The sequence below is a fragment of the Artibeus jamaicensis genome, unplaced genomic scaffold (genome assembly GCF_021234435.1).
Source record: "Artibeus jamaicensis isolate MK-2021 breed Jamaican fruit bat unplaced genomic scaffold, CSHL_Jam_final contig_233, whole genome shotgun sequence".
Classification (NCBI taxonomy): Eukaryota; Metazoa; Chordata; class Mammalia; order Chiroptera; family Phyllostomidae; genus Artibeus; species Artibeus jamaicensis.
Window position 1 is genome coordinate 22,396,217 of NW_026521486.1, and position 15,609 is coordinate 22,411,825.

Consider the following 15,609-nt stretch of genomic DNA (forward strand, 5'->3'; position numbering starts at 1 on the left):
TTTGCATAGGTATTGACATGATTACAAATTTAATTTAGGCACTAGCTGGTATAGCTCAGTGGATTGAGCACGGACCTGTGAAGCAAAGGGTTGCTGGTTTGATTCCCAGTCAGGGCACATGCCTGGGTTACAGGCCAGGTCCCCAGTAGGGGGCACATGAGAGGTAACCACACATTGATGTTTCTCTCCCACGCTTTCTCCTTCCCTTCCCTTCTCTCTAAAAATAAATAAATAAAATATATTTTTAAAAAGTTTAACTTAGGCTAGTGCATCTAGCACTGGTATGTGATGTATTAAGTTTTGAAGGGACTGGCGGAGCGGAGACCCCTTAGAAAGTGATAAGGGTCTGGGAGCTGAGATTAGATCCCTTAGGGCAGTTGGAGTGATGAATTACTGAAGCCCATTTTAGACAGGAAGATCAACATTTCTTTTTGTTTTCTCTACCCTGGGTGGGTATTTTCTAAGGTATTTTCAGATTCAAAATGAACTTTGCTACGTTTAAAGTACTAAAGGAAGATTAAAAATGGTCTGCTGAAACAAAAGGGGTTTCTTATGAGAAATACTGCCGATGCAAGCGCTGAGTGGTAGTGACCTTGGCAGGCTTTAGAACAGTCACCAGCTTTCTGTGTGCCTTGAAATGCCATTTTCATTGTTCTGTGACACAGGCAGTTTTCCCTGCCTTTGTCCTCAAGTGGTTAAAGCCCCGGAGTACTCCCCGACTTCAGGGTTTTGGTTTGTTTTCCCGCTTGGTTATCACACCGGGACGCATCCTCCCACAGAGGTGACGGTTAAGGTTTCTGTCTGCAGGTACCCAGATTTGGTCTCAGGAATTTCAGGCCGTAAGTCCAGTCATTCGCTTCATCCTCTGCAGCCCAGCATTACACTACCAGGTAGAGATTTCATAACATCCCTCCCTAACTTACTGCATTTTGAAATTTATCTACCACATTTCCTCTTCTTTTGTTTTCAATAGAAATGGAAGAACTTCTCACATGAATCAAATGACACAGGCTACACATTTTAGGACATTTACCTTGCTCACCTACTCTAACATACTTCCTCTAGATCAGTCACCAGAGCTGTGACTCCTGAGTGGGTGGAACTTGAAATCCAGTGGTACCTGCTCCCAAAGTGCACCCAAAACCCCAATCAGTCCACCAATCCCCCCCAAACACAGCGTCAAACTGCAGTTTCGAGCGAGCACGTATTATCTGTTGCCCGAGGCAAGGTTTGCCTAATTTGGGCCTATCTACTGAACTGGTTTTGGAGCATCAGGAGATTAGATCTCACTTGTTTGCGAAGACTTTATCTCCATATATTTAGTGTACTTCTATATTCTTGAGATTTCAGTTGAATTCCACTTAAAACCTTTCAAATATATATTGCTACAAGTATTCTTTCTCTATCAAAAATTCGTAGCTGGCATTTTTTAAGGTAATTCATTCATACACCAGCTGGTGTGACTCAGTGGCTTGAGCAACAGCCTGCAAACTGAAAGGCTGCCGGTTCAATTCCCAGTCAGTGTACGTGCCTGCGTTGTAGGCCGGGTCCCCAGTTGGGGGCATGCAAAAGGCAACTGATCCATTTATCTCTGGCACATCAGTATTTCCCTCCCTCTCTCTCTCTCAAAAAAAAAAGGGCAATTCACTCAGACTGAGTTTCCACAGAGAAAACAAACAGGTTTCAGATCTTCCTTTCACTCTCCCTCCTTTTTACCAAGAAGAAAATTATTCTACAGATGTCATACTGGTTTTATACAGACTACTTGGGGACAGTCATAATCCTGGGCCTTCACAAATACATCATTCACTCTTTCAATAAATACTGGGCAAATAATTACTGGAACAATCACTGTGTTCTCAATTAGATTGGAGCCTGCTCTGAGTAAATGAAAGGGGTAAGACAGACACCTACTTTTCGTTTTACTGATGCCATTTGCTCTCAGAAAGCATTAAAGGATTCTTATTCTAAGGCTCGGGAGAGGGAAAAAGAGCAGACAAAGTGATTATAGAATCAAGAATGACATTTGTGAGTCAAATAATAAAGCCAGAGATAAAAAAGAAAAGACCAGAGGAAAGAGGACACTGTGGTTGTCTTGTTGTCAGCTGCAGAGTTGTGGCTGTGCAGCATTTACATGTGGCCAGTGCAACTAAGGAAGGAATGGCTAATTTTAATTATTTTAAAACTGAGGCAATTTTAAATGTTTTCCTATCATACACAACTTTATTTATTTTTTTGATAGAACAATCTATTAGTTTAACTGTGGGAAACTTAGAGTCTACAATGGAGATGCGTTGCAAATGTAAAATAGACACCGAATTCTGAAGACTTAGCAGAAAAAAATGAATTAATTTTTATATTGATTACATGCTGAAATGATATTAAATTAGTATTAGAAATTAAGGTTCATTTCTCTTGTTTCTTTTTAAATTTTTAATGTGGCTACTGGGAAATGTAATATTACATAAGTGGCTCCAATTATATTTCTGTTAAACGGCGATGAAATACCGGGTGTTTTTTGTCCTTTGGCTGCTAACTCAGTTGCTGTAGTAACTGAAGGGGCCTTCAGGCTCCGTGTTTCCTGGAAGACAGGATGAGATGGGGGAGGGGAGGTGTGCCCTTAGGGAAGATTTCCTTGGATAGTTCTCAGCTTAAGCAAATATCCTGTTTTAGGGAAAGGAGACAAAATAATCTGGTTTGTTTCAGGTCCAGTCATTTCAGTTTGTATTCTAGGACCTTAATCAAAACCCCAAAGTAATATATACACTTCCCCTGCTTTACCTAGAAAAGTTCTGTCCATTTATTGTGCTTCCCTCAACACCCTCTGCCCCCAACTCAAGGGGTTGCTGGGTTACAAATTACGGGCATTAGAAGTTTGACCAGTGATGTTTTCCCTCCCTCAAATCCCTGATTTTATCTCCAGTTTACCCAACTCTCTAGCTACAACGAGTTTGCTTCGCCTTGTTTACTCACACACTGGAGCCTCTTCTCTCTCCTTTTGTCATCCTTCATTTTTCTCCCTTCACATTTTTTCTTACCTGTTTTTTTCTACTGATCTGCTCAATTTTTTGATTAGCTTAGTATGAGATATTTATCTCATACTTTCTTTCAAAAATTCAGTCTATAATTAATAACATATTGATAATTCTCTCCAGTTGTGTAAGAACTAACTTTGTTCCCCCCCCCCACCATGAGCCCTTCCCCACTTTTTTTAGTGAGGAAGGGAAATGCTATAAATTCCTTAAAGGCCAAGACTTTCTTGTCTTATAAACTGATGAATCCCTAACTCCTGGAGGGTGGCTGATACACACTAGGTGTTCTGCAAATACCTGTTTGACTGAGTTTGATCATGGTCCCATCTCTAGATGCTGTACTCTTGAGACTAGAGGCAAACTTGCAGAAAGGGTAGAATTCACAATGGGTGTTTGGTAGATGCAATATTAAAGAGTTTGGATCCTATCGCTTAGGCAGTTGATTCTCTCCTTCCTGCAGCTTAGAGGAGTTGGTCTGGCTTCTGGATATTTCCTTTCTATTTGGAGCAATTATGCCAATCAGAGAACAAGTAGAGCCACAGATTGTCCCAGTTCTCCCCTCCCTTTTCTTCCCCCGACTGTCCTTTGCTCTCCTTCAAGCCTGTAGAACCAGTTGACAATCAAAAAGCAGCTGATAAATTAATTCATAGGATCCTGAATTCTGCTTACACTCCTTCAAACAACCTTAAATCTCAGATAGCAGCACCCACTCGACCTGGCCTTAATAGATAGCATTTATTCTCCTCTCCTTAAAGATTGATTTAATTCTTAGCAGATATGAGAGCAAAAAATAAAGTGAATTTGCCCTCCCTCCAGGCTTTTCTAGAAGCATTTTGTCTGTGAAACTAAGAGGCTGCTTTAGAAAAAGGAAGGAGGACGAGCTTTAGAAAGGAAAAAAAAAAAACAACACGACGTTGAGAAGGATGTGGTTTTAAAAGGGGAGGGAGTTGTTGCCTAGCGTGGGGCTGCCCGAGTGTTACAAAAATTCCGAGAGATCAGGGGAATATTTGGTGGGCGGTTCTAGGGTGGGGCTGGGGGCTTGGCTCCCACCCTGGCTCCACCCTATGCGGGGATTATAAATAGGTGCTGGGTGCGCTCTTGGATGTTGAGTAAGAGTTGGCGGTTGGATGTAGAGCATCACTGGAGACCTGAAAAGAAGGACTTCTTTGAAGGATTTGTTGGCTGGAAGAGGTGTCTCTGGAATTCCACTTCTAGATCTCTCCTGAAGACTTGAAAAGAATTAAGTTAGGGCCATGGGTACCCAGAAGGTAAGGATAATGCCATTACCAGTTATTTTTGCGCATTTGGGGTGCGCTCTCAAAGGCGAACCGTAACAGTGATTGCTCTGCTCTATTTTATTCTAAGTCACTCAGCCATCGGCAGGCAGGCCTTTGCGTTTCTCCTCCAGCCTGCTGTGCCCGTTCCGCCGATGCTCTTTGGATGTCATACCTTAGAAGGGATTTACTCTAATTCCATCACCTTCCTGTCTTAGGGGAAAGTGTGTTCGTTTCTCAGGTTTATTTTACATAATTACACCCTACGGAGGTTGAACCGGTTGAGCGAGTGTACGGGGGACCAGGGGCCGCTATATAGGAGTGTGGGACCTGGTTTTCTCTGGAATCATTAGACCTTGAAAAGACCTGAGATTTGTTTGGGGTCCTGGTGTCCAGCCCTCTGTTTGCTATATGACCTATGAGGTCCCCTGGATACTAAGAGAGAATTCCTGTTGTCCTTCCCATTGTGGTTATGATGGTGAGATCGTGATATAGTAATATATTATTGTGACCTAGGTAGGGAGAAAGGCATTTTCACTAAGGTAAATTTATTTGAAAACAAACGAAGGTAAGAAAAGGGATAAAAAATGGGAAGGAAGAAGAAAAGGCTCTCAAGGGTAGTACGATGAGGAGGGAAAGGTTTTTACTAGAAGGAAAAGGATTGAACAGAAAGAGCTGGGCACTGGCAGGGGGGCTCAGGTACCCCTATACCTAGTCGCCTGGGAAGCAAGGTCAATTTTGGGAGCTGAAATCCTCAGCCTGCCACTAGTCCCACTGGAGAAAGAATTTGATGAATGGGCGGTGGTGTGAAAGATGGCCCCGGGCATAAATATTGGGCCTTCTTTGACATGGAAATCTAAGATAACACCAACTTGAAGTATTTCTGGCAAGCTGAGAGAAGACTGGGGTGATTTCTGTCTCCTTCCCCCCAAATATGTCTCCCCTATGTTGGGTTGGGAGGGAACTCGTGGTCTCCCCCTGCTGGGTGACGGATAGCAGTACAGTGTTAAGTAAACTGGAAGAATTTCAGTGGGGCCAGGACACAATGGGCAGACACTGTAGGTTGCATGACAGAGAGAGAAAAGCGGCTCATTGGTGAAGGCATTCTGGCACCACTGCCACTACCACTCTGGGGCACCTGGAATCTAGGGCACCAGTGAGACTGCACTGGATGTAGCCATTTCCAAAATAATCTCTTCTTAGGAATTCTAATCTGTCTTTTCTTCCTAAATTCTTTAATTCCTCAATACAATTCTGTTTGTTTTTTGGATTCCAGACCGACTAACTCAGTACCTCTTAAACTTTTTCCTTCCCAACTTCCCAATTTTACTGTATATGCCTGTTCATGTATTTCCAAGTAAGGTCTTCACTGATAACCTGTTCTTTTGTGTTCCCCATTCATGGCTTAAATCTCATTAAGTTTTGATCTTCCGCACTACTCCCAGGTCGTTATCTTAATACATCTCCTTAATTGGGAAGAGACAATTATCAAGTTACCAACTGTTTCTCCCCTCCCCCTCCCACCCCCAGGTCACTGCTCCTCTGATCTTTGCCATCACCGTGGCTACCATAGGCTCTTTCCAATTTGGCTACAACACCGGCGTTATCAATGCTCCGGAAACTGTGAGTACCAGGCAACTTGAGTTAGGGTTTGGAAAAGGGGAGTTATTCCTTTAAGTAGGGTCTCAAGAATGTCAGATGAACTTGATATCTAGTCTGGTTAACACTGAAGAGGGGGAATAATATTGGTGGGAAGTCTACTTGAATCATTAAACCAAAAGTTCATTGCTCCCTATATCCTGCACTGTGCCCATTCTTCCTCTCACCCTATGGTAATGTAGTTCCCCTTCCAGTTGGTTACAGGGGAAAGAGAGGGCTCTTAAGAGAGCACAGAGGTACTCACTGAAATCAGTGCTGCTACTACCTGCTGGGATTTTCAGAACAAATAAAAAATTGGGCTTTCAGAGTAATATTAACTCCAGTGTTACCTCTCTCCCATCCCCAGCTAGTCATCCCCTTGGAAAATAGTCATTGGAATGTTCTCCTAGGGAAGGGAAGACCCCCCCCCCCGTGTTTGTCTCTTTTCTCATCCGGCTGTAACAGTCTGCCCTCCCATCACCCACTTTAATTTGCAGATCATAAAGGACTTTATCAATTACACTTTGGAAGAGGGCTTAGAAAACCCTCCCAGTGAGGAGCTGCTAACGTCCCTCTGGTCCTTGTCAGTGGCCATCTTCTCCGTTGGTGGGATGATTGGATCCTTTTCCGTTGGACTCTTCGTCAACCGCTTTGGCAGGTATTGATCAGAAACGGGGCAGGGAAAAAGGGGGGTTATTGTGGTTGTACTGAGGACAGGTAGTGAGAACTAAGATGGGATGGTGAGGATGTATTGGAGTGAGAGCACCTCAGTTTCTGATCAAGGGAAATCTAGTCCAGTAAAGTTCACAATGGAGTTTCCCAGAAATGTACTTTATTTATAAGGTCGGTTGTTTACTTTTCTTAAAAATTTTGCAGCTTTATGCAAATTTTGTATTACTTTACACAGAAAGATAGGTAGGAAAAAATTTGTATTCCTTAGTCTTTGGCAAATGTGGATAATGGCCAAATAACTAAACTGAAGTCTTTTTCCCTGAAAAGAGGAAATTGTATCTTTTCACTTTATGCCAGCTTAATCAGTGTCTTAGAGGGTAGAATGCTTTCAATAATGACTGGTAGAAGAACCATTTTGTTTGCTCATTATCTGTTCTGAAAATGTCAATGGAATTCAAGGTTTCTTTTTAAAAAAATGAAAGCACTTTTCGGAGGCTGTGAGGCTGGGGAGATGACAAGTAACCTCGTGGTCCTGCCAGTGCTGCGACCCACCCCTAAGACCACCCCCTCAGTGAAATGGTGGTTTGATCCCCCACCCTGCGAAAATGCAAGGAAACTATTTTATTTGATAATGTTTGGTTTTTGTTTGATTTTTGTTTTAGAGACCTTACAATTTTTGTCTGCTAAAGTTATTAAAATTAACATGGGTTTCCCAGAAGTAACATGGCTTCTTTCTTTTATCAGTAACAGAAACCAGCAGAGGAGGGAGGGGACGGGAAAGGAATGCAGAGATGAGCGAAACTGGGGATGGGGGGTGAGATTTTCCTCTAAAAGGGCTCTCTACCGTGGCTTGACCTCTTAGTGTCTCCCGGGGAGCTTTTAGAAGTCCCGGTGCCAGCCCTGGCTGCTGTTTGAGTGCTGGCCTGCAAACTGAAGGATCATAGATTTAATCCCAGGTCAGGGCACAAGCCAGGGTTTCAGGCCACGTCCCCAGTTGGGGACCTGTGAGAGGCAGCAGTTGGTGTTTTCTTTCTGCCTTTCTCTCTTCCTCTCTAAAAAATAAATAAATTTCTTTAAAAAAATTAAATAAGTCCCAGTGGCGGGCCTGAACCTGTATATCCATATTTTTCAAAGCTTCCCACGTAATTTCAATGGGCCAGCCTAGAGTCATCGTTAAAGTACCATGGTGCCGGTTCTGCCCAACAGCTTCAGGAAGTTTGCAGTGTTAGTCTTTTATTTCAGTCTCCTATCAGCTGTTTTGGTGGCTCTGCCTGTCACACTTTTAGTACATAAAAGCTACATAAATGCAGTAATTTATTACTAGATACTGGTTATCAGTACTGATTGTTCTTGATATCACCACAATCCAGCCTAGAGGAGAGTTGAAGCTGACTGCTTTTTGCATATGTGATATGGAAAGTTTTTTGTGATACGGGAAAACCTGTCTGAAATAATCTGTTGTTATTAGCATGTTGCTGATGTATCTAAGGAAGTACTTTACCACTAGATGTAGTTGGAAGCATTGGCTCAAAAATATCACTTGAGTATGTTCATGGACCAGCCATACGTGTCACCATTGCCTGTGGCAGTGGTTTTCTCTAGGTTAGTTTTTTTTGCAAATAGAGATATAAGAACTTTTAATTCTGGTTCCCAAGTAGAAATGTTTTCATGATGGAATGTGGAAAAATTAAACCACAAGAAGCTATGTATGAGCTTGGGGAACAGTATAATAAGGAAAGAAGGGGAAAGATAAGGATTGTTTTGCTAACATTACTTGTCTTTGTTTAAACTTGCAGGCGCAATTCAATGCTTATTGTCAATCTATTGGCAATCATTGGTGGCTGCCTTATGGGATTCTGCAAGTTAGCCCAGTCAGTTGTGATGCTGATCCTGGGCCGGCTGATTATTGGCCTCTTCTGCGGACTCTGCACAGGTTTTGTGCCCATGTACATTGGAGAGGTATCTCCCACTGCCCTGCGGGGGGCCTTTGGCACTCTCAACCAGCTGGGCATCGTCATCGGGATTCTGGTGGCCCAGGTACTCTAGAACTTAAACTTAATGAATGTTAGTTTCAAGGTTTATTAAAAGAGTTAACATAAATTACTCAAAAGAATTTCTGGTACATAGTCAACTATATGTAAGTTTCAGATATTATTATTGTAGCTCACAGATAGCTAAAAAAGCAGACAGGGTAGAAAAGGAAAAGAAACATTTATCTTTTTCTGTGGTAAAAGAATGGATGGTTTTATGAACTTTTTTGTTTTTCTTAATCAACTTGTGGCCTGTAAAGTATGGTATTTATAGTATTATCTTCGTCTGGTTTCTAGATCTTTGGCCTGAACGTCATCTTGGGGACCGAAGAGCTTTGGCCTGTGCTGTTGGGCTTCACCATCCTCCCGGCTCTCCTGCAAAGCATAGCCCTTCCATTTTGCCCAGAGAGTCCTAGGTTCTTGCTAATTAACAAAAAGGAAGAGGATAGTGCTAAGAAGAGTGAGTATCCTTCACACCTTCACTATAGGAACTGTAGGGTTGTGGTTTATTTTAGGACAAAAATATTGGATCTGTTTCCTTTCTCTGACCCTCAGAACCCAAGTGAAGAGTTTTCTGATTACCATTTAATTAGGAGCTTTCAACCCCTAAAGAAGGGGGTAAGGAGCCCTGGCTGCTTGTTTGGAATGTCATTCCCTGCACCAAAAGGTGGTGTGTTCAATCCCCAGTTAGGGCATGTACAAGAAGCAACTGATTGATGTTTCTCTCTCTCTCTAAAATCAACAAACATATCCTTGTGTTAGGATTTTAGGAAAAAAATGGAGTGAGAAGTAAGGCACTGGTTTGAATTGCCGTACGCAGGGCTCATCTCTGATGGCTTCTCCCTCGCTGTCTCATGGGAAAGGTGGATTGGGAGCAGCACCGTATCTTGATCCTTTCCTCTTCGTTCTCTTCACCAGTCCTCCAGCGGTTGTGGGGCACACAGGATGTGACTCAGGACATCCAGGAGATGAAAGATGAGAGTGCCCGGATGGCCCAAGAAAAGCAAGTCACTGTGCTGGAGCTCTTCAGAGTGCGGAGCTACCAACAGCCCATCATGATTTCCATCATGCTCCAGCTCTCTCAGCAGCTCTCCGGAATCAATGCTGTGAGTATCGGCCTGTGTGTCCCAGGCATCCTACGGTATCTCACTGAAAATACGAGACCCAGGGGTAAAGAGCTCACCTTCTTATACAGAGAGGCAGCCGTGCAGCAGCCGCTCCAGAAATGTTGGTGATCCAGGTGTTGATTTGCTGTTGGTTTTATTTCTTAAAATTATAATTTACAGCGTTTGCCATGCGGAAGAATGAGGAAATAAATAAAAATGAAAAAATGTGTCACCAATTAGTCTTGGAATGGACAGTAAACATTTGTCCTCTTCTAGACTTTTTTCAATAAATAGGGCAACAGAAATTTTCTTGACCACTTATTTTTTATTTCCAGCCCTTTTTAACTTTGATCCATCTCGTATGATGTTATCAGTGATACTGTAAGCCATACAACCGAAGTAGATATTCAAGAATTTATATGCCATCGCTTTTCTCTAGGACTTTACTTTCTAGAATCATTGTAAAGCCCTGGGGGACATGTAGGAAATCAAACGGTGTGGGGGCACACTGGCAACTTCATACTGAGTGGCCTTGCCTGTCTGTATATTTTTTTACGACTAGGATACTTGAGAGTTTAGTGGGGACAAAATGGGAAGCTAGTAATTGGCAGGTAGTCTTTATGTTCTATACGCTAATATCAGCTGCCTGCTTTTAAGTCGTGATTGTGGGAAGAGATGATATTACCACACCTTCTATGCATTTGCAGATACAATATTCTGTAAATAGTGACTTCGTGCCATGATGGTTCCTCATCAGCCTTTGATTGATACGATTAAATCATTTTGTTGTGAAGCATTTTTCAAAACACAGTTGATACTCTAAATAGTAAATTGCATCTTCTTTTGTTTATTCCTAGGTGTTCTATTACTCAACGGGAATCTTCAAAGATGCAGGTGTCGAGGAGCCAATCTATGCCACCATTGGTGCTGGTGTGGTTAATACCATCTTCACTGTAGTGTCTGTAAGTCGGATGGTTTGATCATCTTCGGAGGACGGGGCTTCGGGGGGGGGAGGGATTCTTGCTACATGTGTTCAGAGATGGGTGGCATGTACCTCCACTTCCCTACCAGTATTTAAACCCTCTGTTACTGAATTCCTCTTTGAGGGACAAAGAGATACTGAGTGACAGGTGTAAGTAGCCTTCACTTTTTTCAGGCACCTGTAGAATGGCCGGGGAAGAGGTTGTTAGACAACCCTAGATAGGGTCTATTAAACTCTGAACTGGAAGAGGGGGAGTACAACAAGTACCCTGTTATTGTTAAGGCAGATTCAGGTGGCTCATACAGTTTTCAGGAACAGGAAAGCAGAAGCATCACGTCTCGTTCTTCTTTCAGCTGTTTCTGGTGGAAAGGGCAGGAAGAAGAACTCTGCATATGACTGGCCTTGGGGGGATGGCGGTTTCCTCCATCTTCATGACTATTTCCCTGTTGTTAAAGGTGAGTGCTCTTTGAGTGAGGACGAGGGAGGCGGGGGAAAGGAGAGGCTGCAGTTGAGTCGCTGGGATCAGGGTGAGTAGTTCAGGCTGGAGATGGATAAAGTCAAATTTGGGAGAAGCAGCATTCCCACAGTTTTAAGAAAAGTAGGTCACCACAGACAGGTAATTAAATTGCTATAATCCTTACATCTAATATATAGCATCTAGCTTGTAAAATACATTATATTATTTTAATTCTTAAAATAATCTTGAGGCAATTATTTCTATTTTACAACTGACGAAATGATCTCAGGAGAAATGATTATATGTGTGGTCACACAACTAGGATTCAAAAATCTTGAAGTTTTCACTCTAAGTCCAGTAACTCCATTACACACCACAGGACAGAAGAGGCTTTTCAGTATTAGTTCATGCTCGTCTCTGGGAGGCTGGGTCCTGCCCGGGTCCCGCTATCTTTAACGTTAATGTTAATGTTCCTCTATTCCTTCCTCATGTAGGATGAGTACAACTGGATGAGCTTTATCTGCATTGGGGCAATCTTGCTCTTCGTGGCCTTCTTTGAAATTGGCCCGGGCCCCATTCCCTGGTTTATTGTGGCCGAACTCTTCAGCCAGGGACCCCGCCCAGCTGCTATGGCAGTGGCTGGCTGTTCCAACTGGACCTCCAACTTTTTGGTTGGACTGCTCTTCCCTTCAGCTGCTGTAAGTAGATTAAAGCAAAACTCACCCAATCCACTTAAGCCTTGTTTACAATATGATTACTGGCACCATGAAGGATCCTATTTCAAGAGCTTTGACAAACAGAAAAAGGACTGACAGCAGAAAAGATTGAAGCAGGAGCATAAAACTGGGAATTTTTAAAAGACCACTGGTCTGAAATGATATAAGCATAGTTCTACCTAGAAAGAGAATGGTAGTAATAAGCCCAGCCTCAGAGGATTTCAAACCAATACTTAAAATCCATCATTTGAATTAGCATTTTGGCTTGGTGATCTTAAAGGCTCACTAAGTAAAGGGTGTTAACGAAGGAGGTGGGTCTGACTTTGATCAAAGAACTTGCAGTAGACATCTACAATGCATTTGCATTTTGTATTAGCCTAGATTTTAACAGTGATAATCAAAAAATCCTGAAATACTCAATAGGTATTTAGAAGCAGCTAACTTAAATGACTAGGAGAAGGAGTGACACAGAATAGCAGAGAAATACAGTAGGTTAGCAATGGCATCCTAGATGAGTCTGGAGAAATGTTACCGTTTTCATTAATTGTGAGAGGGTTAGGGCTCGCAGTCTGTTGGAAATGTGGATGTGAAGGAAATGGAGTTTGTCAGTGGCCAACCGGATTTTTATATATCAACACTCCTTTCTCTGTATTCTTTTTATAGTTCTATTTAGGAGCCTACGTTTTTGTGGTCTTCACCGGCTTCCTTGTGATCTTCTTGGTCTTCACCTTCTTCAAAGTCCCTGAGACTCGTGGCAGGACTTTTGAGGAAATTACACGAGGCTTTGAAGGGCACCCGATGGAGGCTCACCGAGCTGAGAAGGGCCACCACGGGGATAAGGAGGCCACCACCAATGTCTAAGCCATTCTTCCTTCCCACCTCCCTCCCAACGTGAAAGCAACCTCTCCCCGAGTGGCGGAGAGACCGCATCAGGTTGTAACCCAGGACTGTTTCTGAATGCTGCTACTTGATTCTTTTGTCAGCCCACACTCCATGAGCACTCAGAGGATCCCAATGCTGGGGTTAGTTGTATCTTCAATGGCTTTTTAAACATTTCATTTCTTGGACATTCTCTTCTGTTTAGGAGAGACCAAGTGAACCTACCTTCATTTCAGGAGGGACTGGCTACTTGGCATTTGATAGCTTTGCCAGCTCTTCCTCCCTTAAGTTCTAATATTTGCTTCATCCAGGCATGTAGGGGAGAGAGATCCCCCCACCTCAGACTCACCAGGAAACAGATCACTGGAGTGTGTGGGAGGCAGAGAGGGTTTACATACGAGCACCTGCCTCACTTCCATACAGTGCTGCAGAGCAAATCGATTTGAGTTGTATTTATTTTATCTTCTGGTTTTACTGCATAAATATTTATTTTTTTAAGTGTAATTTTACCAAATAATGAAAACATAAGGAAATAGAGGTTAGAGGGAGGTGTTCAAAGAGTTTATGGGGTGGAAGTTTTGATACTGGAGAGGTTATAGTTTAATAAGGGAAGAATTTAGGCAGAAATCTAATGTGTTATTGGAGAGTATATGATGGGGCGTGTGAGGTTTGCATGTTGCCTCTTGACAGTGTCTGTCCTTCAGATGGAATGTCTCAAGTTCAGTTTTTCGAAGTCACGTGCCTGTATAAAGAAGCTACTGGTTTCCTTGTAAAGAAGCTACTGGTTCCTTGTGAACCCTCTTCTTTAAGATTATACGTAGTATTACTTGAAATCTAGTATTATTACTAAGATGGGCATTGTAGTTGATGGTGGTTGATGGGTTCTGATTTTGGATGGTGTCCCAAGAGGGGAAGGTGGTTTGTGGAAATCAGTCCTCTCCTCCCCTCACTGGAGCAAACAACTTCCTTTTATGGTGGACTCAGCCTTTTTTTTTTTTAATGCTCCTACCACTCATCTGGTGGAAGAGCAACATAAAATATTGGTTCTAGGTAAAGGTTTGTTTTTTTCTCCACTTTGTTCTTTAGGTGATTTTAGAGGTTTAGATTTTTTTTAAGTTTTGTTTTAAGCCATAGCTTTAAAGGAATTCATAGGAAAGTGTTTGTAGCTAAGCTGGATTTGCAGCCTTGGCCCTGGGAGAGGTTTTTTCCTGAATGATTGTTACCTAGTTGAAGTATGTTATTGCTTTGGGGGCAGCTCGTGTTTGTTTATGTCTGTTACCATGTCAAGTTACTCTTGTCACCATGTCACCGTAGTATTAAGTCAGGGGCCCTAGGAGCACGCGAGTCTTCCCCGTAGACCACATGTGAGATGGTGTGAGTAAATGTGCAGTGTGGCCCACACTTGAGAGTATGAATGTATGTGCACTGTCACTTTGCTCTGGGTGGAAGCAGTTTACTGGTAACTTGTAACCTCCGTTCCTATAGCCCCCCTTTGGATGGGATGTGTCTGAGTAACACTGCTGGGCGGCGTTTGCATCAGTGGCTTATTCCTAACATGTAGGGAGCTCCGCCTCACTCTAGATTCTGAAGGTGGGAGTAGGAGAGTGTGAGATCAGGACAAGTGGCAAACTAGGGGAGCCAGAGGGAAGCCATGGGGGGAGAGGGAGGCATTCTTTTCAAGGGGATAAGAAACACTCTGGGGACTTGTAAATCTGGAAGGCTTGCACTTGCTGTAGGTCATGGACACCTCCACAATCTAGTTTCCCAGTGTTTTTATAAGTGGAGATAGGGCCCCAGCGATTCCCTCTCTTCCCTTTTTTGTGTGTTGCTTGGTCTCCCTTCCCCTCCTTGGTGCTTACACATTTCAGGCCCTTTAGCCAAATCCTTGCCTATGACAATATCTTAGTTTTCGGTTCTTGCCATTCCCCGGGGTCATTGAGCCTCTGGATAAAAACTCACAGAGCTGTGGTGTGGAGCTTTGCTGGGACGGGTGACGTTCCTTCAGCCTCACCTCTGCTTTCAGCTCCTCAAAAACTGTGGGTTGGCAGTAACGCTATGTGGAAGTTTTCCCATTTTTCAGTGACCAGATTGTGAATATTTCTAAATGTTTTATATTATTAATGTTACTGTGGTTTTTTGTTTTGAAATAAAAATTCTGAATGTACATTATGATATCACAGGCTTGGTTTTGTTTTTGTCCTTCCTTTAACAACAAAATCCACTTGATATCCTGTTTTAGTCATTCAGTACCTGTTGTATTTGTCCTCCTTCTCCCTCCTTTCCCACCTGCACCCAGCCCTGGCCCCTCCCTCCTTCAGGCCATTGCCACACTGTTGTCTGTGTCCATGCATTTTGCATATATGTTCTTTGGCTGATCCCTTCACCTTCCACCCAGTGCACCCCTCCCTTCTGACAGCTGTCAGTCTGTTCTGTGTATCCATGCCTCTGCTTCTATTTTGTTTGCTAATTTATTTTGTTCATTAGATTCCACAAGTAAGTGAGATCATATGTCATTTTTCTTTCTCAGACTGGCTTATTTCACTTAGTGTAGTAATCTGCAGGTCTGTCTATGCTATTGGAAAAGGTAAGAGTTTCTTTTTTATAGCTGCGTAGTATTCCATTGTGTAAATGTACCACAGGTTTTTTGGTTTTTTTTTTTTTTTTAATTATTTTTCAACTACAGTATTCTGTCTTTTACTCCCATCCCAGCATTAGTTTTTTTGAGTTTCTTCGGATAAATTCCCAGCAGTGGAATCACTGGGTTAAAAGGCAGGTCCATTTTTAATTTTTTAAAAAATTTTATTTATTTATCTTTAGAGGGGG

General features: G+C 42.6%; 1 protein-coding gene across 2 annotated transcripts in view; it reads left to right on the top strand.

The window, feature by feature from the left end:
- SLC2A3 (solute carrier family 2 member 3) overlaps nt 1-14,950 on the top strand; it is a 58,883-nt gene extending 43,933 nt beyond the window's left edge. Inside the window, exons 1-10 of one of the 2 annotated variants that reach the window (XM_037167854.2) lie at nt 3,988-4,300; nt 5,837-5,929; nt 6,442-6,602; nt 8,413-8,653; nt 8,944-9,106; nt 9,565-9,752; nt 10,610-10,714; nt 11,088-11,189; nt 11,686-11,889; nt 12,571-14,950. In XM_037167854.2, coding sequence (XP_037023749.2) covers nt 4,286-4,300; nt 5,837-5,929; nt 6,442-6,602; nt 8,413-8,653; nt 8,944-9,106; nt 9,565-9,752; nt 10,610-10,714; nt 11,088-11,189; nt 11,686-11,889; nt 12,571-12,768 — 1,470 coding nt within the window. In that variant the 5' untranslated portion in view covers nt 3,988-4,285 and the 3' untranslated portion in view covers nt 12,769-14,950. Of the gene's footprint in view, nt 1-3,987; nt 4,301-5,836; nt 5,930-6,441; nt 6,603-8,412; nt 8,654-8,943; nt 9,107-9,564; nt 9,753-10,609; nt 10,715-11,087; nt 11,190-11,685; nt 11,890-12,570 lie in introns of those variants that run through there. The other variant, XM_037167853.2, reaches the window with a different exon arrangement.
- The last annotated feature ends 659 nt before the right edge of the window (nt 14,951-15,609 follow it).